Here is a 21,067-nt window from a genome sequence, read left to right on the forward strand (position 1 = left end):
TCATCATCAGGGAAATGCAAATCAGAACCACAATGAGATCACCTTACACCTGGTCAGATGGCTAGAATCAAAAAAGACAAGAAATAATGAATGTGGAGAAAAAGGAACCCTCAGGCACTGTTGGTGGGAATGTAAACTGGTGCAGCCACTGTGGAAAACAGTATGGAAGTTCCTCAAAATTTAAGAATAGAACTACCATATGATGGGTCGCCTGGGTGGCTCAGTAGGTGAAGCGTCTGTCTTCACCTCAAGTCATGAACCCAGAGTCCTGGGATCGAGCCCTGCATCGGGCTCCCTACTGAGCAGAGAGTCTGCTTCTCCCTCTGCCTGCCACTCCCCCTGCTTGTGCACTCTCTCATGCTCTGACTGGCAAATAAGTAAAATCTTAAAAAAAAAAAAAAAGAACTACCATATAATCCAATATATTCCACTACTGATTATTTACCCAAAGAATACAAAAATACTAATTTGAAAAGATATATGCACACATATGTTTATTGCAGCATTATTTAGCCAAGATATGGAAGCAGCCCAAGTGTCCATCTATAGAAGAATGGATAAGATATGGTGTGTACATGTACACACACAGAGAAACATATTACACAGCCTTAAAAAAAGGATGAGGGCACCTGGGTGGCTCAGTCAGTTGAGCATCTGCCTTCCTTTCAGGTCATGATCCCGGGGTCCTAGATCAAGTCCCGCATCGGGCTCTCTGCTCTGCAGGGAGTCTGCTTCTCCCTCTGCCCCTCCTCCCACTAGTTCTCTCAATCTCTCTTTCATAAAAAAATAAAATCTTTAAATAGAAATAAATTTTTAAGGAATTTTTAAAAAAGGATGAGATGGTGCCATCTGTGACAACATGGATGGACCTAGAGGATATTATGCTAAGTGAAATAAGTCAGAACTGGGAAAGATAAACACCATACAATTTCACTCCTACGTGGAATCTGAAAACCAAATAAGCAAAACAAGAAGCAGACTCCAACCTATAACTACAGAGAACAAATTAATGGTGGCCATAGGGGAGGTGGTGGGGTGATGGGCAAAATGTATGAAGGGGAGAGAGATTATCTCTCTGAAATGAGTAGATCATGAGCATGAATGGCACAGCGCAGGGAATATAGTCAATGATACTGTAAGAGTGTTGCGTGATGACAGAAGATATAGAAGTTGAATCACTAAGTTGTACACCTGAAACCAATACTCAAAAAAAAATTTTTTTAATTGAATAGTAAGGTGATTTCTTAGAAGAAACTAGCAATCCTGATAAATCCTCTCAATTTCCTTCCTTACCATTAAATTTTAAGGGATTAGTGTCTTCTTGCCATTTATGACTACATATGTCAAAGAAAAGTCCTTCATTGTTTCTTTCAAGTTCTTTTCCCTAGATTTTTCCCAAGGGACTATAATATATAGGTCCCTCTAGCCATGAAAAATTATTTCATAAAATACAGAATGTTCTCCCTCTCAGAGGTCATCCAACTATAAGTCAGGACGTGAATGACGTACGTTCAGCAGAGACACCGAGGCTTGCAAAGTCTCTGTCTCAGTCCCAAGAAGAACATGGGACCCTTTGCATGAGGGACAAGTGACCCTTTGGTGCTTTTAGGAATTTGTACTTCATGTTCTCTCTCACAGACCATCCTATTTTCTATTTATTGCCTTTCTTCCTCGGACCTTGAAGACCTCAGTCCACTTGATTGAGTTTCCATGGTGCCACTTTTTCTTTTTTCTCCAATCCATTATTTTTTCCATGAAGAGATTCAAGACAACAAGTCTGTAATTAGAAATTCCTACAGAAGTCACCTACACACACTGAGAAGTTTGGACATTTTTTTTTTCCCTTCCAGCACCTGAATATACTATCTACTCCTATTTCAGCTATCAAACTTATTAAAATATAAAATTGATATAAAGACAGATTTAGAAATCATATTTAGTGATCTCATTTTTATTGTAGTGCCTTTTGGAACTAACATCATTGAAAAAAGACTGCTTTTTCCAGTCTCCAGGCTTCTATGGATATACAAAAGAAAAGAATAATTTCCAACCGCTAATAAGTAGTTGCTAGAGTTCCAAGAGCCTGGGAACAAGAATAGTTGATGTAATAATGGAAGCTCAATTTTGTCAACTACAGTGATGTCTTTGGTTTCAAGCTGTAGCAAGTCCACTTTCAATGGAAAGGTCTGTTAATATCTCCTTACTAGAAGTTTGGTTTTAATAAGACCACCAGAAGCTAAATAGAGCCCATACATGAGAAATCTATTTTCAAACACTTTGAATAAAACTCCGTTTTATAAAGAAAACACCCCAAGGCACAACTCTGTTTCATTTTCCAGCTCTTTTTCATAGCAAACTGTTGTATGGCTAACTTACTTCATTGAAACTGTGCGTTATATTGCAGGACTTGCATTTCCCATCTGCTCTCCATTCCCATCCACATCTCAGTACCTTATGGTAGCAATAGTGTCTATTCGTATTACCAGTAAACATGTCCTAAGACTTGATTTCATTTAAGGAATCCAGGGGTCACTTCCCATTTCAAATGAAACTTTATCTTCATGTTTTCAGGCTTTGGAATATGCCAAGACCATCCCCAAACCCAAACCTTCAAATCTGACTGACCAAGTATTAAAGGAAAAGAAAAATCCCACCTATACTCGAAAAGAAGATGCTCTGCCTGAAATCTCACTGCTGGAAATACTGCAGAACAGACACGAAAGGGAAAAACAGGCTGTGGCTGCTTTCAAAGTCCTTCACATTGTGTAGACAGCACATTTGTCGGAGACCAAAAATGCCCGGGGACTGGACATGGAGAAAAAACTCCAACCAACCTGTCTGCAGAGAGGGATGATCCTCTGTCCTCTAGCCACAGCCCATGTTTGCTTTGTACAGGATTTAAAATATGGGGCCTTATTACATTATGGAGCTGTATTTTACTTTCTAGGAAGATTTTTTTATTATTTACTTTCAAATCAGAATTTGGGGTTGAATAAGAACGGGGGAATAAAGGCTTTTAGTTTCATAGTGGATCTTTTCATTTCTTAAAAAATCCCTACCCTTCTTTGCATAATGAAAACCTTGAAGTGACCCAGCAAAAAAAAAAAAAAAAGTATCTAACTTCTGCTTCTCTCTTACCCTCCTGATAAGAAAAAAGTATAAACACTTCAGTTTCAAATAAAATGAATGTAAATTGGACTAACTGCCAGTACATTTGGAGATGCTGTTTCCCAAATAGTTCTAAAGTCTCTAAATTTAAAAATAAAATAAAATACCCCAATGTTCTCCTAACAGAGCATCGAGACATAAATTAGAAATCCAACAAGTCCAGAAACATCCATTCAGGCAACTCTGAGCGATAAACTTTCTCAAAGCTACTTGCTCCAAGTGCGTGAATATGCCAGGCATCTTGCCATCACAAACACTTAAAAATGTTACATCTGTGCTTTTATACACACACACACACACACACAAATGTTAGGTAAGAGGAGAAAGCATTCCATATTTCACGCTGAGTGTCAATATTAATAAATATTATTTACTTTTTATCTTTTGAAACTGAATAAACATTATCAAGTGATAACTGAATAAAATTATTGGGTCTTAAAATAATTATGGAAGAATTTAATTTTCTCTTACGTGCTTCTATTAGATGGGCATTGCATTCTTTGACAGTCATATCTGGAAATGGGCAATTTTAACACTAATTTAAGGGAAAATCTGTTTATGTATACAGGTGGCAATAAGAACTAGCTTTGGAGAGTTATTCCTTTGTTACAAACATTTTACATAAACCATCCTGTGGTATAAAATCTACCTGTACATGATTTGCTCTTAAAACTGAAAGCAATTAGAATGGGAAGTCTGGAAAAATTACACATATCCGAAGATAAATAGTAAACTGACAAATCACGTTTCAGTGGTATTTTGACAATTATATCATATGTGAAGCATTTTGGGGGAAAATCATAGCCTAAACTGCTCCTAAGATACATTCATAAAAGAAGAGGACACTTCATGGTACATGGTGAAGACTTTTCTAGAAACTTAAGAATTAAGATTTTTTTCTGAACGGCCCTAAACTTACTCTGGAAGATTAAATAACGCATATAGAGACATTTCTAAATTTAAAGGGACAGAGCAAGTTTTTAAAATATTTCATTTCTATTAGAGTACCTTAAAAGAATTCAGAGCTTGGGACGGGCTTATCTTGTTCACCTACTAATTTTTCAGAAGAGGAAATGGAGATCAAGGTAGGGTTAATGACTCTTGACATCTGTCAGTCCAACTGATAATAATGGGAGATGGAGTAGCCAGGTCTAAACTTCAGTCTTTCAACACCTAGGACAACGCTATTTGATTATTTGTTTGTAGGAAGGGGTTGTTCCTGTTTTCTGTGCAGGCAAGGAGCACGTAGTTATTATGAACTTCAGTTTTGGACATGAACTCTCGTTTCATTTTTAGAAATATGCATTACTACATACCTGATCATATTTTAACACATACAATCTGGCAACTTCGTAACTACATTGTTAAAGTTGAAAGAGACACACATAAATTAACTCAGATGTTAACTCATAAAAGACACTATTTCAATTTTGAGCATTTAAAACCCTCCTCCTAACCATTTCTCTGGTAGCTAAGCGCTGTTAAATCCTTCAATCCCTTCACTCATTATCAAGAGTCACACTTAGTTGAAGCAGGTAGCACAATTCAGTCTATGGCAAACATTTCGAAGAATCTTTACTTCCAAGGCAAGTCTGTATCATCCAGTATATAAACCCTAGAACATCACAATTCTTTGCACACAAATATTGAAAGTGACAAGTGGCATCTAAAAGGGCTGTGGCTACAGAAATAGAACATATTTGCTAAAAGCTGGGGGTTGAGATCAAAGGATGAACCAAAATAGGCCACTGTCTGGGCCCACCTGGTAAGATCTAGCAGATCACTGAAGCTATCATGATACCAAGCAAAGAGATTCTGCAGAAACAGTGAATGACAAATAACTTCTTTGCTCCTCCTTGAAATTAATGGCAACAATATTGATCTTCTATAGACCCAAGTGGATCAGTGATCAATTTTTACAATATTTCTGCTTCAGATATTTAAGAAGTAAAAACAATCTGCCTATTAGAAAACAAGGGACTTTAAACTTGAGTGACAGAATGATGGAGGGCCTGTATTTGACCAGATGTTATATGTGCCCACTGAAAGGCACAGGGCCTGATCTGCCTCATCTCTATGAAATGGTGTAAATAAAGGACCTTTAAACCACATATTCTCTCTTATTATAGACTCCTCTTTATGGTGTTTTTCCATCTTGAATTTCCAAGGAGAGCATCCTCTTAAGAGGAAGCTTTGTTCCAAGTAGCTGAATTTAATGACAGCTGTCTTCATGATGTTATTTTGTATATTAAGGAGTCTCTTGGGAGTTATCTAGAAACCAGACCAAGAAAAGACAATATTGAGGACTAAAATAAAGGGTAAGTCTAGCAAAACACCAATGCCTAATGGTTCCAATTGGGGCCCTATTATTGGTTAATGAATCATTGTCAAAACCTCACAGCAAGCATAAGCGTGCAGTCTAGTCTACAGTGAGAAAATGACTCTTCATCCCAACAGTTATTAGCTGGGAGTTGTTTGAAAACACATCCAGTAATTATAACAACACTGGAGCTAATTGAGAACTTTGAGTTGATAGCAAATGGTCTACAATAGCAAACTCAGGAGGTGGGGTGGTGTTCTTTTTTAACTACTTATTGACAAACAGCACAAAATCAATAGATTTGGGGTCATAGTCTGAAGATGTCAGGATACATTTAGCTAATTATTTCCAAAATATTCTTGAAAACTAGATTACCATGATATTCAAAGTAGCACTTGAAAATATAAAATTCTTAAGGAAAAAAAAAGTTACTCCTCTAAATATGCCTTTTTAAGATAACTTTATTAGAACAAGAATAACTCCTGAATAATACATATTTGATTCAACTTCCAAGTATTCATGGGATGATGACAGGACTTCTCTTCCCTAACTCTAAGTGTGTTTTCATAATTTCTATTCCTAATGTAAACAGAGACAAAAAGATACACGAATACTCCATTTACTTCTTTAGTTGTTTTCCCAGTGAGGGAAGGGTTTTAAACAAGTAAAATTGTTAATTATTGTGGATTTTGTTTATCCAGAGTGTCTCACTCCCCCTTTATCCCTGACTCTAAGGAGTTGTCTATATTGTCAGACAAAATTTCTATACTATAAAGACACTATAAAGGAGAAATATGTATTATAATAATTTAGATATTCCATTCTTTAAAATACATTGAAGTAGGATTCCAGAGTAGCTAAAATCTAATATTCAAAATCAAATTCAAAAAAATGTTTTGTTCCCTTGGGGTGCCTGGCTGGCTCGGTCAGTAAGTAGAGCATGTAACTCTCAATCTTGGGGTCATGAGTTCAAGCCCCACATTGGGCCTAGAGCATACTTAAAATATAGATCCAAAATGGTTCCCTCACCCCACTGCCTCCAGACTAAGTACAATATTTGTTTCTGCTCTTCCTTTAGCTTTGTTGAGCAAAACCACACATCTTTTCACAAAGGTACTGAGAAAACATAACACCTCCATTTTCTAGGCAAACATCTGGTCAATGGAAAGCAAAAGGTTTTTAGATGGCAGTTTTCATTCATTAATTTTATTCTCCGGTCTTAAAAAATTCCATTCTTCATGTTCAGTTACTTAAGTTTTAGCTCAGTGAAATAACTGGGATGTTGGGGCATTCCCAACATGTTGTGGAAACACCACATCGCAAGATGAAGAGGCACAATAAATAGATTTTTCAGTTCTCTCTAACCCTCAATACAGGGAGGGCTCTTTGGGTAACATGAGGGGAGGAGAAAAGAATTTGGTTGGCAGGACGAATCTCCCTCACTACCTCTCCACTGCCTTTTCATTTTCCCTGGCAAACCTGAGCAATGTAAGTAATTAATTTTCAATAAACTGAGAAAACGGTCTTCCACTCTTAAATAACTCTAATAGGTTGAGAGGATTACAATGATATGAACATTTCAGGCAAATATATTTAGTGAAGCCTTGGAGATACGGGATGATTTCATAAATATCCTTTACTGAGTTGACAGCTCGTCCCTGAGACCAGCCCCAATACTGGGACTGCTAGACCAGCTTCTCAAGGTCCCATACTTTAGCAAGAGATATTTAAATAGTAGATATCCATATGATACAAATTTAACAGTAGGGAAAATAATCTTCAGATATTTAAAATCCAAAAAGTGTGATCAGTTATTCCTTCAGAAGCTGTCTACATAGAAGGAAGTAGATGACAATATCCGTATATATTCAATAATATCTCTATTATTGAATAAAATCAATATAGCTCTCTCTGTAGAGAACATAGCTAAATAATGTGGGCCCCAAACGTACTCTTTCCTCTGCGGCAAATGGGTCTCCCAAATTTATCTTACACTCTCTTTTTTTTGCCATCCGGACAACTACCAAAGTCACTGTCATGAAGCCTGGGTGGCCCTACCCCATATTTCCAACCCATCACCTGGCAGGGAGGTCTTTCCCAGTACCCTGCCTCCACACAATGGGGACATTGAAGCAGTGCTGATGAGGTCCCCAAATTTGTTGTCTCTACTTAAAATTGATAATCTCCAATCACACAAACCTCAAGCACCTATTTTTAATGAATCCTTTAGATGAATATCAAAGAACTATTTAGCCATGTCTAATATTTTAATTAGATTATATTCTCAATTTAACCCATTAAACCTCCTTTGATGATCCCCATATTTAGTGTTTAGCCTCAGATGCACGAGGTAATGAATACTGGACCTTTTGATTTAATGAGAATTTCAGCTCTTCCAGCCTGCGCCTCTTTGTATACCCTTTTATTTTGCAGGCTATAGAATTCAGTTAATTGAAGGAGTCTCTTACCATCACACATTAAGGAGGATAAATTAGCATCCCCATTCTGATTGGAAAATGCAAGCAGACAGTTTTGCTTTGATCTGAGGATTGAACTGAGGAAGGCGGCAGCCCTCTGAAAATGAGCTGATGGCCTTGTTATCAGGGCAAAATGCAGATGCGTCCATGTGTCACAAAACACTTAATGTCTTAATTGATCACCTTCCAATTCTCCCTGTCCTGTTTGCCTCATTCTCTTCAGGGCCTCACGTGTGTGTGTGTGTGTGTGTGTGTGTGTGTGTGTGTCTCTGTGTGTGTGTATGCGTGTGTGTGTGTGTAGCCCTTTCTTGCTTTCTGTTTATCCTGTTTCTCCACTCAGAGAATTAGGGACCTAGGTTTTCAATTAATCTGAGACCAAGGAAAATGAAACAATAAATTCCCTCACCTTGAAATTTCTAAGAATATCCTGTAAAACTATTTGGACCTTTCATAGACCAAGATTCTTAAGGACTAACTCTAACTTCCAATGCCCTCGGACTGGTAGATCCCATGCCATTGGTACTGCATCACTGAATAGGAGACAAGAAGGAAGGGCTATTATGTATTTTTGCAATAAAGTCAGACTTTCAGTCTGTTCTAATGATAATGCAATTCTCCTGAACCTCAACAAATGCAGTTGCATAAAAGAAACATCAAGGTAAAAGATCAACACCTCCATCACTCACTGTAAAGGCCAGAGTTAAATAACATTAAATTCAGATCATGAGACTTGTGGGTAAATATGTTAGACTAAACACATGAACACACATACACTGACTTCACTCCCTTGGCAAGCCCACACTAAAATCACAGTAAATGGTTTTTAGAAGGCATGAACATAAGAACAGGAAGAGAGACAATAATAATAAAAGTAGGAAAGCAGATAAAAGTTGAAAAAAAACTAACCTAGCAAACGGGAGACCCAAGAATCAATCTGATTTACATTCCAGAATATCCAAAATGCTCAGGAATGGATGATGTCAATTACCTCTGAAAGTAGGGGTGTAAGGGACTGAGGGGGGCTAAATGAAAGACAACTGCCCCTTTGCTACCCCCAAAAAGATTGCTCTCCCCTCTGCAGAGGGTAGAACAGTATCTCTGGAGAGGGACAAGTGGCTCTGTTGGGAGGCACAATACAGAAAGTGGAGTCAATAGTGAAGATGTGTGTTCTAAACTCAGAGACCTCTGATCTGCCACATGGCTCCGAGAACATTGGGTCTCATCCTACAAGCAGGAGTTTGAAAAATCCTTCTCTGGAGAATCTGAGCAGCCTAAAATAAAAGCCTTAAAAATTCTGACTTTAGAGGGTCTCTAACTGAAGAACTCAGCCATGTTATATATCTATATATCTGAAGATATCACTGAGGAAACCCACTAGAAAGGAAGAGGAGAAGGAAATTAAGAGATCTTGGAAGTTAGAAATATAATAGCAGAACTTAAAAAGTTAAAGGTTAGAACATTGAGGAATTTTCCCCAGGAAGTAGAGCAAAAAGATAAAATAGAGAAAAATGGAAGAGAAAAAGAATCTAGAAGATAAATCTAGGAGGGGAAAAAAATCCAAATAATAGGAGTTCCATAAAGAACACAATGAACAGAAATCCTTGAAGAATTAATTCAAGAAAACTTCCCATAACTGAAAGGACTTTTCAGAATGAAAGAGCCTACTGAGTATCCAGAACAATGGGTGCAAACAGACCTCAACCAAGGCACACAACTGTAAAATTTCAGTCCATTGGTTACAAAGAGAGTATCCTACAAGCTTCCAAAAAGGAAAACAAATAAATGCAGGATACACAAAGAATCAAGAATCAAAATGGCTTTAGACCCTCACAACAGCAACTGGAAGCCAATAAATCAAATGATGTTTTTTAAATTATTCAAAAGTATTCCAAAATAATTTCCAACTTCGAATTCTATACTTAGTCAAAATACTAATAAAGCGTGTGACTAGAATAAAGATATTTTTTAGAGAAGGATGAGCTCAAAACATTTACCTTTCACACACCAATCAGGAAACTACAGGAGACTGTGCTCCCCCAAAAGGAGAGGGTAACCCAAGAAAGAGGAAAATACAGAAAACAAAAGTAAATTGAAAGGAATCCCAGGATGAAGGGGAAGAGAGACACAGTGACATAAAATCCAGAGAGGAGCAGACCAGAGGCTCTGGGAACAATTCGTTTGGGAAAATGAAACCTTAACAAGAGTATCTTGGGAGTTGGCTCTAGACAAATGGTGAAGAGTCTGGAGTTAAACTGGTCACAAAGGGCGCCTGGGTGGCTCAGTTGGTTAAGCGACTGCCTTCAGCTCAGGTCATGATCCTGGAGTCCCGGGATCGAGTCCCACATTGGCTCCCTGCTCAGCAGGGAGTCTGCTTCTCCCTCTGACCCTCTTCCCTCTCATGTGCTCTCTCTCTCTCTCTCTCAAATAAATAAAATCTTTAAAAAAAATAAACTGGTCACAAGGACATTAAAAATTAAAAAGACAAGTATTAACTCCAAGAAAAAAAAAACGAAGTCTTACAGGAAAAAGTAACCTGAGTTGATTACCTGGCTGGGCTGAGAGTCAGACATACATACCATAATAACAATCTAACCAAAACCCTGTCATGGAGGAAGAGATGAAGAGGGTGCACATATGTGGTGGGAACAGGGAAGAAAGAACTAAATTTGCACCTTTTAGAGCATGAAGTACTAGATAATTCGTAAAACAAAAATACCAAAAAGCAGCAATTCAGCAATTATTTAGTAACATGAAGACAAATACAAAAAGAATCACCCAGTGCTGGAAACCGGTTGCCTCTGTAGTAAAGAGAATAGGGAAGGAGCCAGGGGACTGCTTCTTTTTTAAATAATCCTTCTAGAACTGTTCGACCCTATAAACAATGTACATGGGTAAATGATGAAACTCAAGTCTTTAAAATTAAATGGAGAGAGCTCAGGAATTAAAAAAAAAAATAGATGGGAAAAGAGCAGAACAGCATAAAGTATTAGTTTTTTTTACCTTTAGCTTGTAAATTATTCTCATTTGAAACCCAGGATACAGAGCCACCCTCTATCCTTATTCTCATTGCTTTCTACAGTTTATTTCCCATTCCAAGTCAAGCACTGAGGAAGAATAAGGACTATTCGGCCATTTAACTTCTGGCTAGAATATTGGCAAGTGTACTTAATCACTTCCATTATTGGTAGCCATGGAAGCTAAAGAGAGAATGGAGGTTACAAATATTCAGATAATCCCTAAGAATTATATTAGTCAATATTTTTAAACAACTCTTGCTTATTTTTGTTGCAGAGATACATTCCTAAGGTGTGCCTTTTTTAAACTAAAAAAAAAAAAAATCTTAAAAGCTTCAGGAAAAAAAAAGCTTAAATCTGGATTTCCCCCCTAGATCCTTTACTGGAAACAGGCAATTCAATCTCTTAATAGGGCTCCCATAGATTTGAAATATACCTTCCCTCCCTACATAGCATTTATGTCTGCCAGCGAGAACAGAACCCATGGGGCAGGACGGGGGCAAGACAGGAAAGAGGGAAAGAAGGAACATTCTAAATGAAGTATCCTCAATGCAACTTCACGGCTTGATATGACCCTCTTTCACCCAAGGCCACCTTGCCCTCTCTTAGTCCACACAGTAGGACAATGACGAAGAGAAAATAAGATGAAGTTATTTTAAAAACTCCTTAGAAAGGGACATAACCCCTCATAATGATAGTGATGAACACAAGACTAATACTCACCTTTTAGTTACCTACATTGTTACTGTCGTAGTCCTATGAGGTGTGGGATCAAGAACCAACCCGATATGTTCAGATTATTGTAATTCATTATCTTCCTCAAGCACTTTTCATCTAAGATCTCATAGTAGATACTTTTATATCTCTTATCTCACATCTCCTCACCATTCTTAATTTAAAGGACACTCTCATGTTTCTGATGCCAAGTAAGAGAAGTAACGCAATCCTGAGCAAAAGGAAGATTAGAATTTAAGTCTCCAAGCCAAGCCTTCTAGCCTGTGGCTATGATGCCAAATCCAGCTGCAGCTACACAATTTTGTAAAGAGAATAAGAAGAGAAGGCTTACAGAATTATAAATGAAATCCTGGAGGAAAAGTTATCTGGTATGCACACTGGGAGTTCTAAGAGGAAGGAGTAAATAAAATTGAAAAGAAATGTCTTTGGGAGGGGGAATTAAAACCAGAATGGAGAAAACACAATGGAGAGAATCTGGACAGAAAACAGGAAATCATATCAAGTTTTTTATCTCCTAAATATTTATTGGAATGACCTTGGACCTCTACATGTATTAATTCATAACTCATCAAATTAATCAGTTGTAGGACATTGAGCAAGTCAGTATCTCAGACTCTCAGTTGCCTTGTCTATAAAGATTAGGCAAAACTTTTAGTTTTATTTTTCATCCTACTCAATGTGTGAACCTCTTCAAAAACATCCCAGCAAGTAGTCACTCAACTTTGGCTCGAATGAAAAGGGCTAAGGGGCTCAGTACCTCTTCAGAAAGCCAATTTAAATTTCAGATTGCTCTTCATCAAAAGTTTTTCCATAAATTGATCTAAGATTTTACTAGATAATTTCCAGCTAATTTTTAAAATTTTACATCCAAAATTACTATGCAAAATCCTTTCCTTTACAAGGACAATTAGCCCTCCCTCCATCACTTTTATCACAGCATGAATTAGTGGTAAAGTAGGATCATGAGAACTGGCTTCTAGTCTGAATTCTGCCACTGTCTATTTAACACTGACAAGGCATTCATTATATACCTGGATCCTAATTTCTTCACATAAAATGAAGGGCTTAGATTTTGTTAAAGGTCTCTAACACTGACCATCCCTTCCTGACTATCTAGTTGTCCTTAACTCCAGGGATCTTCACGTTGTTTTCTTACTTTCTCAAATGGGGTGTAGGAGACTTCTTTAACGAATAAAAGAATACCCTTTTCATTTTCTGGTTTCTCTTAATTCTTATTGTTATGGATATATTTATTTAGAGCACATGAACTGAAATCTTCTTAGTGAGATGACAAGTAACTTTAGTAAGTTGGAATTTATCGTTCCTTTCCTACAAAAAGAAGATATTAGGCTCTTAAGGGTTAGAAAGAACCAAACTAGTTCACCTTCTCACTAATGAAGCACCAAAACAGAGCCTTCTAGCCCTTAGTATTTTGCTTTCCAGCTTCTTCTCAAACTTTTCTAGTGAAAGGTGCTTAGTGTTTTCTGGACTTAGCTTGTCTTATTGATAGACAGCACACTACCCGGCCTATAGGAGGTAGGCAAACGTTGTTCCAAAATCTGTTTTCTGGAACCACCCATTGGTTCTGGTTCTGCCTTCTTCAGCAGAGCTGCATAGATATACTCCCTGATACTGAGTAGCCCTGCAACTGTTCAAATCTCCTCTCCCACCCCTGCCCAATACTTGGCTTCTCTAAGCTAAAAAGTTCACACTCCTTTGTGTTTTCCACACCTTTTACTCTCCAGGTTTTTGTATACTGGGTGAATTTTAGCTTGTCAACAGCCTCTATAAAATGTGATGCCAAGAACACAAAATAAGTGTAAAATATTTCCTTAACTCTTTATTTCCACACATGTGTTGAGCCCAATTCAAGAAGACCAGGGAGTCACCGCTTCAACTCAATATGTTTATTGCACGATTCTCTTAGCACCAAAAAGCATTCTGCTTGCTCTGTGCCTTCACATATCTTTAGCTCTAGTTATCAAACACATTGATATGAGCCAGTCCTCTACCTTTTGAAGTGGTGTCATGAATTCCAATTATTTCTTAGTGCCACTATCCGCTAATACTGGGCAGAATGGTGCGTTGTCCATTTATGTTCTTATGTCATGTGAGCAGAAATAATATCAAGAGTCCCTTTCTGAGAATCTGTGAAATGAAGTCCATTGCAAACAGCATTAAGAACAAATTCAGAACAAACAATTTATTCCATTTGGGATTACATGTAGGATGATGTGCCCACCTTGGCTATTTTAAGAGGTTTTGCCCCTTCAGACTCAGGCTAGGTCTTTAATATATCACAGTGAACGTGGTTTTGTCCGATCTTTACAACCAAGTCAAACTGAATTGAGGCAAAAGCCAAGGTAATTCAGACAAAATACCTCTTCAGCCTATGTTGGCTTTGATCGGTATTGAAGGCCAAAAACCAAACACCGCTATCATGCTACATGAAATTGAAACTAAATTGTGTCTCTCCTCTACTATCATCACTAACCCGCTGTGTATAAAAAAGAAAAGGAAAACCAGGAGAACTTGGCTATTGAATTGTGTGCCATCAATTTCAGGGAATACGGTCTGATGAGAAAACTGTACCACAGTCAGTGTGGCTGGTGCCGCAGGTGTAAGCTCCTCCCTTCCTGCTTACTCTGGCCAGGAACAGCCACAAAGGGAGGACCCTGATATGGCAGAACGAGCATCTTTCCATGTTTAATGCTCATGAATCAAAGATACAGCCTTTCCCTGGGCTCCAGGATTCATTCTGCCTCCAATCAGGCGGAGCTGTGCCTACGCTAACAAGGTTTCCTATTTACCTGCCTTTTGAAAACATCATGAACTGTGCCTAATCTGCTTCTCTCAGAGCCAAAATAAAGCCTGGCATCTTCTTCCATTTAAATTTTTTTAAATGTCCTCCAAAAACACAGTATTTCTACTGACTTTAAAGATTCTCCCCAAATCCCTTTTAGTAGCTCTTCTTTCTGGTATAAGAATCTGAGATTCTCCCCTCTTGTAATAGTATCTACTTTCCCTTCCAAATATTTATAAATCACTTCCTCCCCCCCACCACCACCACCATAACCAAGTTTTTTGTCTTATTGTAAAGCACTTGCCCAAAACTCATGCCTTAAAAATGTATGGTCATTATCCGAAAGGGAGAGAGGAGAAATCGGAGTGTAGATTTGTTTTTGTGTCTACACAATCTAAATCAACAGGAGAGGTGTTCACAGAAAGTGATAGAGGCAAAATGCCAACCGGTGCATTGTTACAAGAAAACAGTGTGTTGGACAAAGAAATGAACAAGGAGTCAAAAGAGATTTTTTTTTTTTTGTCCCCCTTTGACTTTAGCTAGTACTAATTTCATAGGTGGATCCTTCAATCTTGCCAACCCTTGATTTCCTTAACTATTAGAGGGAAAATTAATCTTTGTTGTCTATGACTCACTAGATCTTGATTGACAAAGAGCACTTTGGAAAATCCAAACAGCTCTACAATGCTTATGTTTTTAAAGCAATAGCTTGGTCACCTAAATGATGCTGACTGGATAGAGGTCTCACCCTGACAACTTATCTTTGCCTAAGTTAATGTTTCCTGGAACAAACCTGTAGGGAAAAAAAGAAAGAAAGGAGAAAGAAAAACTTCCTACGGCTACATGCATAGAACTTAGATCTAGAGGGATATTTAGGATTCATCCTCTTCTAGAAAAACAAAAAAGATTAACTGTAACCCAAGCTCACACGGCCATAGTCTATAATACTTATTCATCATTCGAACCCAAGGGTCAGGACTCCACTTGGCCACACACTTTTTCCAGCCTTCCTGGGCTCACTTACCTAAATACACAACCAGAGCCAAAGGAAGATCGGAAGCTGAGGTCGCCTCTGGCAGGCTGCTATATCGGATAAGTACCCTGGGTGCGTAGTGTCACCACACAATTTGTTAGCGTAATTTCAAACTCCAGATATCAAGGGAGCTCTGTCCCTCCGGTATTTGAGAGTCAAAAAATACCATTTGCGGTGACTTTCCACACAGGTGGAACTCAAGACTATAAAACGATTAAAAGCAGAAAAATCGGGCTGGGAGTGAGGGAATCTGTCAACCAAAGGTTATTAGGCCTGTTCACTCCTTTCGAGAACAGGACACTGCCTAGGGTGGAGGGAAGGGGGCGTGCGCGGAGGAGGACGCGTTAACAAACGATTCCCGGAAACTCGGTTCGGTCCCAGTTTTGCGCGGCGAGCCCTTTATTATCTAAAGAGACTGCAAGCCCAGGGAGAGAATAGGAGTTCTCCTAGGGGAAAGGGAGAGAGCGACGCGCTGGGGCCAGACTCTTGCCCCCACCGCAGTCGTCCACAAACAGGTGCGCGTCCGGAAGGGGATGCGTATTTAGCTTTAATCTCGCTAAAACTCCGCATTCCCTAAAATGCAACGAAAATGAACATTTCCACATTTCCACACACAGCCCAAGGAACACTCACTTTTTAAAATATCAGTAGCCCATGGGACGTGTAAGAGTTGCGGGACAGGTGCAGCAAGGTCTGGAGGCAGAAATGGCTCGGTAAGTTTTCCTGCCCAAGTTTCTCGCCGCGCGTGGGTGCCGCTCAGTATGGGGACTGAGGGGAAGCGTGTAGAGCGGGTGTTCCCGGGGGCCACAGCTTAAGGGTCCAGGGTGCCGAACCGGAAGCTCAGGAGGGGAACAGTGACGGGAGAGGATAGAAGCGCCGCCCTGAGGAGGGGTTGTCGCCATAGTTTCTGAGTTAGAGATGGGGGGTGGGGGAACCCCAGTGGGAGGTTAGTGGCTGGCAGCGCGCGAGTCTGTCCGGCACAGACATCTTAAGCATCTGGTTGTGGCTCTACCTGGATCCCCGCAGAGCGGAAGGCGCACACTCCCGGTCCCTTACCTGCAGCCAATCGGTCTACCCAAGGAAGGGCAAAGGGTCCGGGTGGAGAGGTCGCGGAGCCTGGACAACGGAGCTGGGGGCAGGTGGCGGAGAGGAGAGGGCCAGGAGGGTCTGCGATCGCGGCGGAGTTAGAGAGCCGAGAGCCCAGGGTCCAGCTTGCGCCACTTAAGACAACGGCGCGGGAATGAGCTAACGCAGGTGCACGCTCGCCCGGCAGGGACCCGGCGGGCGACAGGGGGAGGAGGGCGTGGGCCGAGCCGCGGGGCTCCGCGCGGGTTCGAGGGTTCACAGGTGTGATTTGTTTGTCTTCCAGGAGCTGATCTCCGAGGCCCGCCCCCGGACCCGAGTCCGAGCGTTCCGAATCCTGGAGGGAACCGCGCCCCGTCCCGCCGCATCCTCCCCGCCTCCCCAGCCACGCGGCTCAGAGCACGTGCGGCCCTGGGCCCAGCTCCCCCTCGTCCCCAATGTCCACCTCATCCTCGGGCTCGGTCAGCACGAAGGGGCCGGCGGGCAGACCCAGCCGAGCCTCGGCAGATGCGGCCTCTGGGCCTCGGGGGCTGCCCTCTGGGCTCTCGGGCCCATCTGGCGCTTTGGGCTCATCCTGACTTTTCCTCAGCTGCTTTTTATGCTTCATCCGCCGGTTCTGGAACCACGTTTTCACCTGATTTCAGGGGGGAAAAAATACAACCACGTCATTCCTTCAGACCCGTAGTTACTAAGATCTGCGAAGATTGCTGAGGGTTAGGAAAATGGACCGCAACCCATTCACGAATTATCCAAGAGCTGTGGCAGTCTCATCCTTGGGTTAAATCACACCTGAACTGCTTGCAAGTTATCGTGTTAGAGTGAACGAGAATCAAGCATCCTAAGGCTCCTGGAAGTAATTGTCCAAAATAACGATAAAGGTCAAAATGGTGTGCTTAATTAATACTAATACTGTTATTAATTATAATAACTAATAGTAAGTGCTACGTCGATGAGCCTCCTTTACGTTTAACTTACGTTCTCCCCATTTTGGCATCTAAACACCTGGTCTTGCTGGACAGGAAGATGAGAATCAATCTTGCTTGTTCTCATTAGAGAGAAAAGTCAGGGGCGCTCGGCCGGGCGAACGATTTCACAGCAAGTGGGGCTCCCAGGTACAGAGAATGTAAGAAAGAGAAAGTGGGGGAAGGAGTTTTAAGGTTGCAGGTGAACAGGATCTGGAAGGTGAAAACAGTTCTCCCTCTCAGGACAGAGCAATAAGGAGGCTGCTTACATTACAGTGGGGGAGTGGGGAGGATGGATTTGAGGGCTTGTGTCCGTAAGGGAGATTAAAATAATAAAAACAATTTCCCTGTGTGGACTTCGCTCAGGACAAGAACGCGACTAGTTCTAGTCTCTGATTTTACGTCGGACCAGGGTTACAGCCCCGATGGGAGAGGAGTGGGGGGCGGCAGAGAACTGATCGTCCTCAAACTGGGAGTGATCATCAGGATCAATCCGAGGAGTTTCTCCTCCCTGCCCGGGGCTCGCTCGAGAGAGGACGCTTCGGTAAGTCTGACCTGAAGTTGGAGGGTTCGGTACTTTTACTAAGGAGCTTCGGAGAAGCCTAGAATAAAGGGGAGAGGGGTCACTCCCACTCAAGAGCTCCGCACTGGGTGCAGAGGCGGTAGGAATTAAGGGGGGAGGGAAGAGCAGCAGCGGAGATCAGGAACTGCCCCTCTCGGGCCCACCTGCGTCTCGGACAGGCTGAGGGCCGTGGCCAGCTCCACCCGCTCTGGCGTGGACAGGTAGCGCTGGATCTCGAATCTCTTCTCCAGGCCGGAAAGCTGCGAGTCCGAGAAAACCGTACGAGCTTTGCGGCGACGGCAGTGCTTCCCCGGCAGCTCGGTGTGCTGGGGGTGCGGGAACAGCGCCGGCACGGGCACCCCTGCAGAGAGAAAAGCCGCCGAGTGGGTAGAACGCGATGCCCCCGAGCCACCTCCGCCGCAGCCTCCTCCCGCGATCCCCAGCGCCTCCCTCCGCTTCTTGCCTCCGCTAGTCCCCTGGTCGCCCCAATGCTTCTCCAGCCCTTCTCCCAGGAACCGCAGGGCAGGAGAAATGTAAAAAAAAAAAAAAAAAAAAAAAAAAAAAAAAAAAAAAATCCGAAGAATAGCGCTTGGAGATCTTTATCCGGCAGGTCATCTAGACCTACAAACAATAAACAGTAAGTAAAACATAAAAGAAAAATTTTAAATCGGAGGCCTTAGAAAATATCTTCTTGGAAAGACTCTCGCAGCGTCTGCCAGTCCTCTGGTGCGCCGCCCGAAGTTTTCTTGCAAACGTCGGCTGGTCCAGTAGCTGTTCTGCCCAGGCACCACCCTCTTCCATACCCCTGACGACACCCTGCGTAGTTCTGGGGCCAGGAGAGGCACGAATGTAGACTTGCTTCCCAACCTCACTAAAAAACACCTCTTCCCAGAGCTGCCTCCATTCCCCCGCCTGCGGCCAAAGGGAACAGATGAAAACTCTCATCAGGAGCAGCTCAGAAGCAAGAACGGAGGGGCAATTCCCGCCTGGCACGTTCCTTTTAAGTTGCGGGGGCCGCTGGGGACCCCATCTCTAATCTGATCCTCATTCTTTTTCTCCGACCCTAAGCAGAAGGACTGAAGCCCTTCGCGCACCCCGCCCCCCCAGGTCAGGGAGAGACTTCTGTCTTTCCTGACCTCTGCAGGCATTATGGTGTCTGAGACACACCAAGTAAACTGCCACAGACATCAATTTCTGCCAATGAGGGTGTGGGTGGGGGAGGAAACAAGCAATTCCGGCATCACAGGCTTTGGCCACTGCTATTTGTGGGGAACATGGGTGCAGCCCAGAAGAGGCTGTCATGGGCCAGGGAGTGAGGCCAATACCAAGACGAATACCAAGATGCAGGCTCCAACATAGCTTCTATAATTGTCCTGCCAACCCAACGCCTCAGAATCTGGGTTTTACCGCTTCACAAAAACTTTCAGCTTTTGTCCTAGATTCCAGAGCACACGTTTCACAAACTGCCTCAGGTGTTTTCCCGGCCCTCGCCGGGATGGGTCGTTTTCCCACCTGTGCTCTGCATCTGGACTCAAGGAATTATTATATTTCAACTGGAATGAAAATGCCAAAGAAGGAAGCATGAATGTGGCCTTGCAGAGAGCGGCAGAAAAAAATCTGGGTATTTCCTTACATCTCCCTGACCCAACCACTTTGCTGGCCCCCAGTCTTTGTCATTCATAGAAAATCAAAATATTTTGGCCATGGGGCTCCAGCTTCACCAGCAACTTGGGCAGAAGAGGGGAGCTGAGCCCAAGATTGTGCGTTAGACAGTGGGAGTGCAGATGGTTAAAGAGGAGCAGCGTCCATCCCCCGCCCCCCCCACTTTTTTTTCTTACCCTTTTCCCCCCTATACCGCCCAGGTCAAACCTTCAGTCCTCAGAATATCCCCAAACCTCATTCACTTCTAAACCCCTGCAGTATGTCCGTAAATGCTCAGCACCCGAGAGGAGAGAGCTGGACCCACTGGAGGCTTTGGAGTTAATGAGCTGGAAAGTGGAGTTCTGCCCCATGGGGTGGGGTGGCCAGGGGTCTCCCCTAGAGCGAGGGGAGACAGAGAATCAGGAGTGAGAGCCGGACCAAAGTGACCAGGAAGACCACGAGGAAGGAGACAGAGCACTATCCATCAAGAATATTGTAAAACCTCCAGCCACCTCTTGGATAGGAATGTTTCCTCTGTTATAAAGCGTGCGGAGTGACCGAGACTTATCCCCATGGGTTGGCATGCCTCAGGGGAGCTCTGCCTGTTCTCAGCCATATCCCCAATGTTCCACCGTCACTTAGGGAAGGAAGTCGCCAAGCCAGGCCGAGCCAGCTCTGGCCTTTCCTCAGCTCTATCACAGGCTTAGGGTCTGCACTGGAAGACCTGCTCTCTTGCTCCCCAAACCTTGAGGCCCCTGTTACTTACCCGAGGTGGTGAGGAAATAAGGGTGGTGGTGGTCTCCCTTATGCAGAGGGTGATGGGGATGAGGAGCCAGGAGGGTGGGTGTGGGCATGAGGGGGTAGCCATAGTCTAGCAGAGGCACCCGGGAGGCCAGAGAGCTGGCGAAGTGGTCAGGGGCCATCTCCCTCAGCGGCTTGGGCTTGTGCAGCAGGATGTCCTCAATGAAGAAGGACGTGGGCCTCTGAGAAGACGCAGGGTGTAGAGGGGCAGTGAAGTTGAGATTCATCTTGAGCCAAGCGTCTGTCACAGGGCGAGGGCCGGGGACGAAGTGTAGGAAGCAGGCAGCGTCTCAGCAAGCCTGGTAGAGTGCCAACAAACCCCCTCCGAGGCTCCGAAACCCCGCGGCTCTCTTCCGGGCCTGGGCTACCCCGGGCGCTGGAGAGGCGAGAAGACAAGCTCCTGGGTAGGTTGGGTCTATGTGTAGAATTGGCAGCTTCAAGAGGGGAGCTGGGAGAGCCAATGGCAAG

At 42.5% G+C, this 21,067-nt stretch overlaps 2 protein-coding genes across 4 annotated transcripts in view; one reads left to right on the forward strand and one right to left on the reverse strand.

Annotated features, from left to right (window-relative positions):
* Positions 1 to 3,097, forward strand: part of JHY (junctional cadherin complex regulator) — a 55,077-nt gene extending 51,980 nt beyond the window's left edge. For 2 of the 3 annotated variants that reach the window (XM_027579689.2, XM_027579688.2), the window contains exon 8: positions 2,572 to 3,097. In XM_027579689.2, coding sequence (XP_027435490.2) covers positions 2,572 to 2,769 — 198 coding nt within the window. In that variant the 3' untranslated portion in view covers positions 2,770 to 3,097. The remainder of the gene's footprint in view (positions 1 to 2,571) is intronic. The other variant, XM_027579687.2, reaches the window with a different exon arrangement.
* Positions 3,098 to 16,968: 13,871 nt separating this feature from the next.
* Positions 16,969 to 20,826, reverse strand: BSX (brain specific homeobox). The gene is made up of 3 exons (XM_027579696.1): positions 20,565 to 20,826; positions 18,322 to 18,518; positions 16,969 to 17,267 (listed from the first exon to the last, which is right to left on the reverse strand). The coding sequence occupies exons 1-3, from the start codon at positions 20,824 to 20,826 to the stop codon at positions 17,028 to 17,030; spliced, it is 699 nt and encodes a 232-aa protein (XP_027435497.1). The 3' UTR covers positions 16,969 to 17,027.
* Between the last annotated feature and the right edge of the window lie 241 nt (positions 20,827 to 21,067).

Source organism: Zalophus californianus, chromosome 11 (genome assembly GCF_009762305.2).
Source record: "Zalophus californianus isolate mZalCal1 chromosome 11, mZalCal1.pri.v2, whole genome shotgun sequence".
Classification (NCBI taxonomy): domain Eukaryota; kingdom Metazoa; phylum Chordata; class Mammalia; order Carnivora; family Otariidae; genus Zalophus; species Zalophus californianus.

Excerpts from the sequence above, each read along its gene's own strand:
- BSX (XM_027579696.1), bottom strand. The coding sequence starts at position 20,826 with ATGAATCTCAACTTCACTGCCCCTCTACACCCTGCGTCTTCTCAGAGG. Across the intron at positions 18,519-20,564 it reads TTATTTCCTCACCACCTCGG|GGGTGCCCGTGCCGGCGCTG; the intron begins GTAAGTAACAGG and ends TTCTCTCTGCAG. Across the intron at positions 17,268-18,321 it reads TCAGCCTGTCCGAGACGCAG|GTGAAAACGTGGTTCCAGAA; the intron begins GTGGGCCCGAGA and ends CCCTGAAATCAG.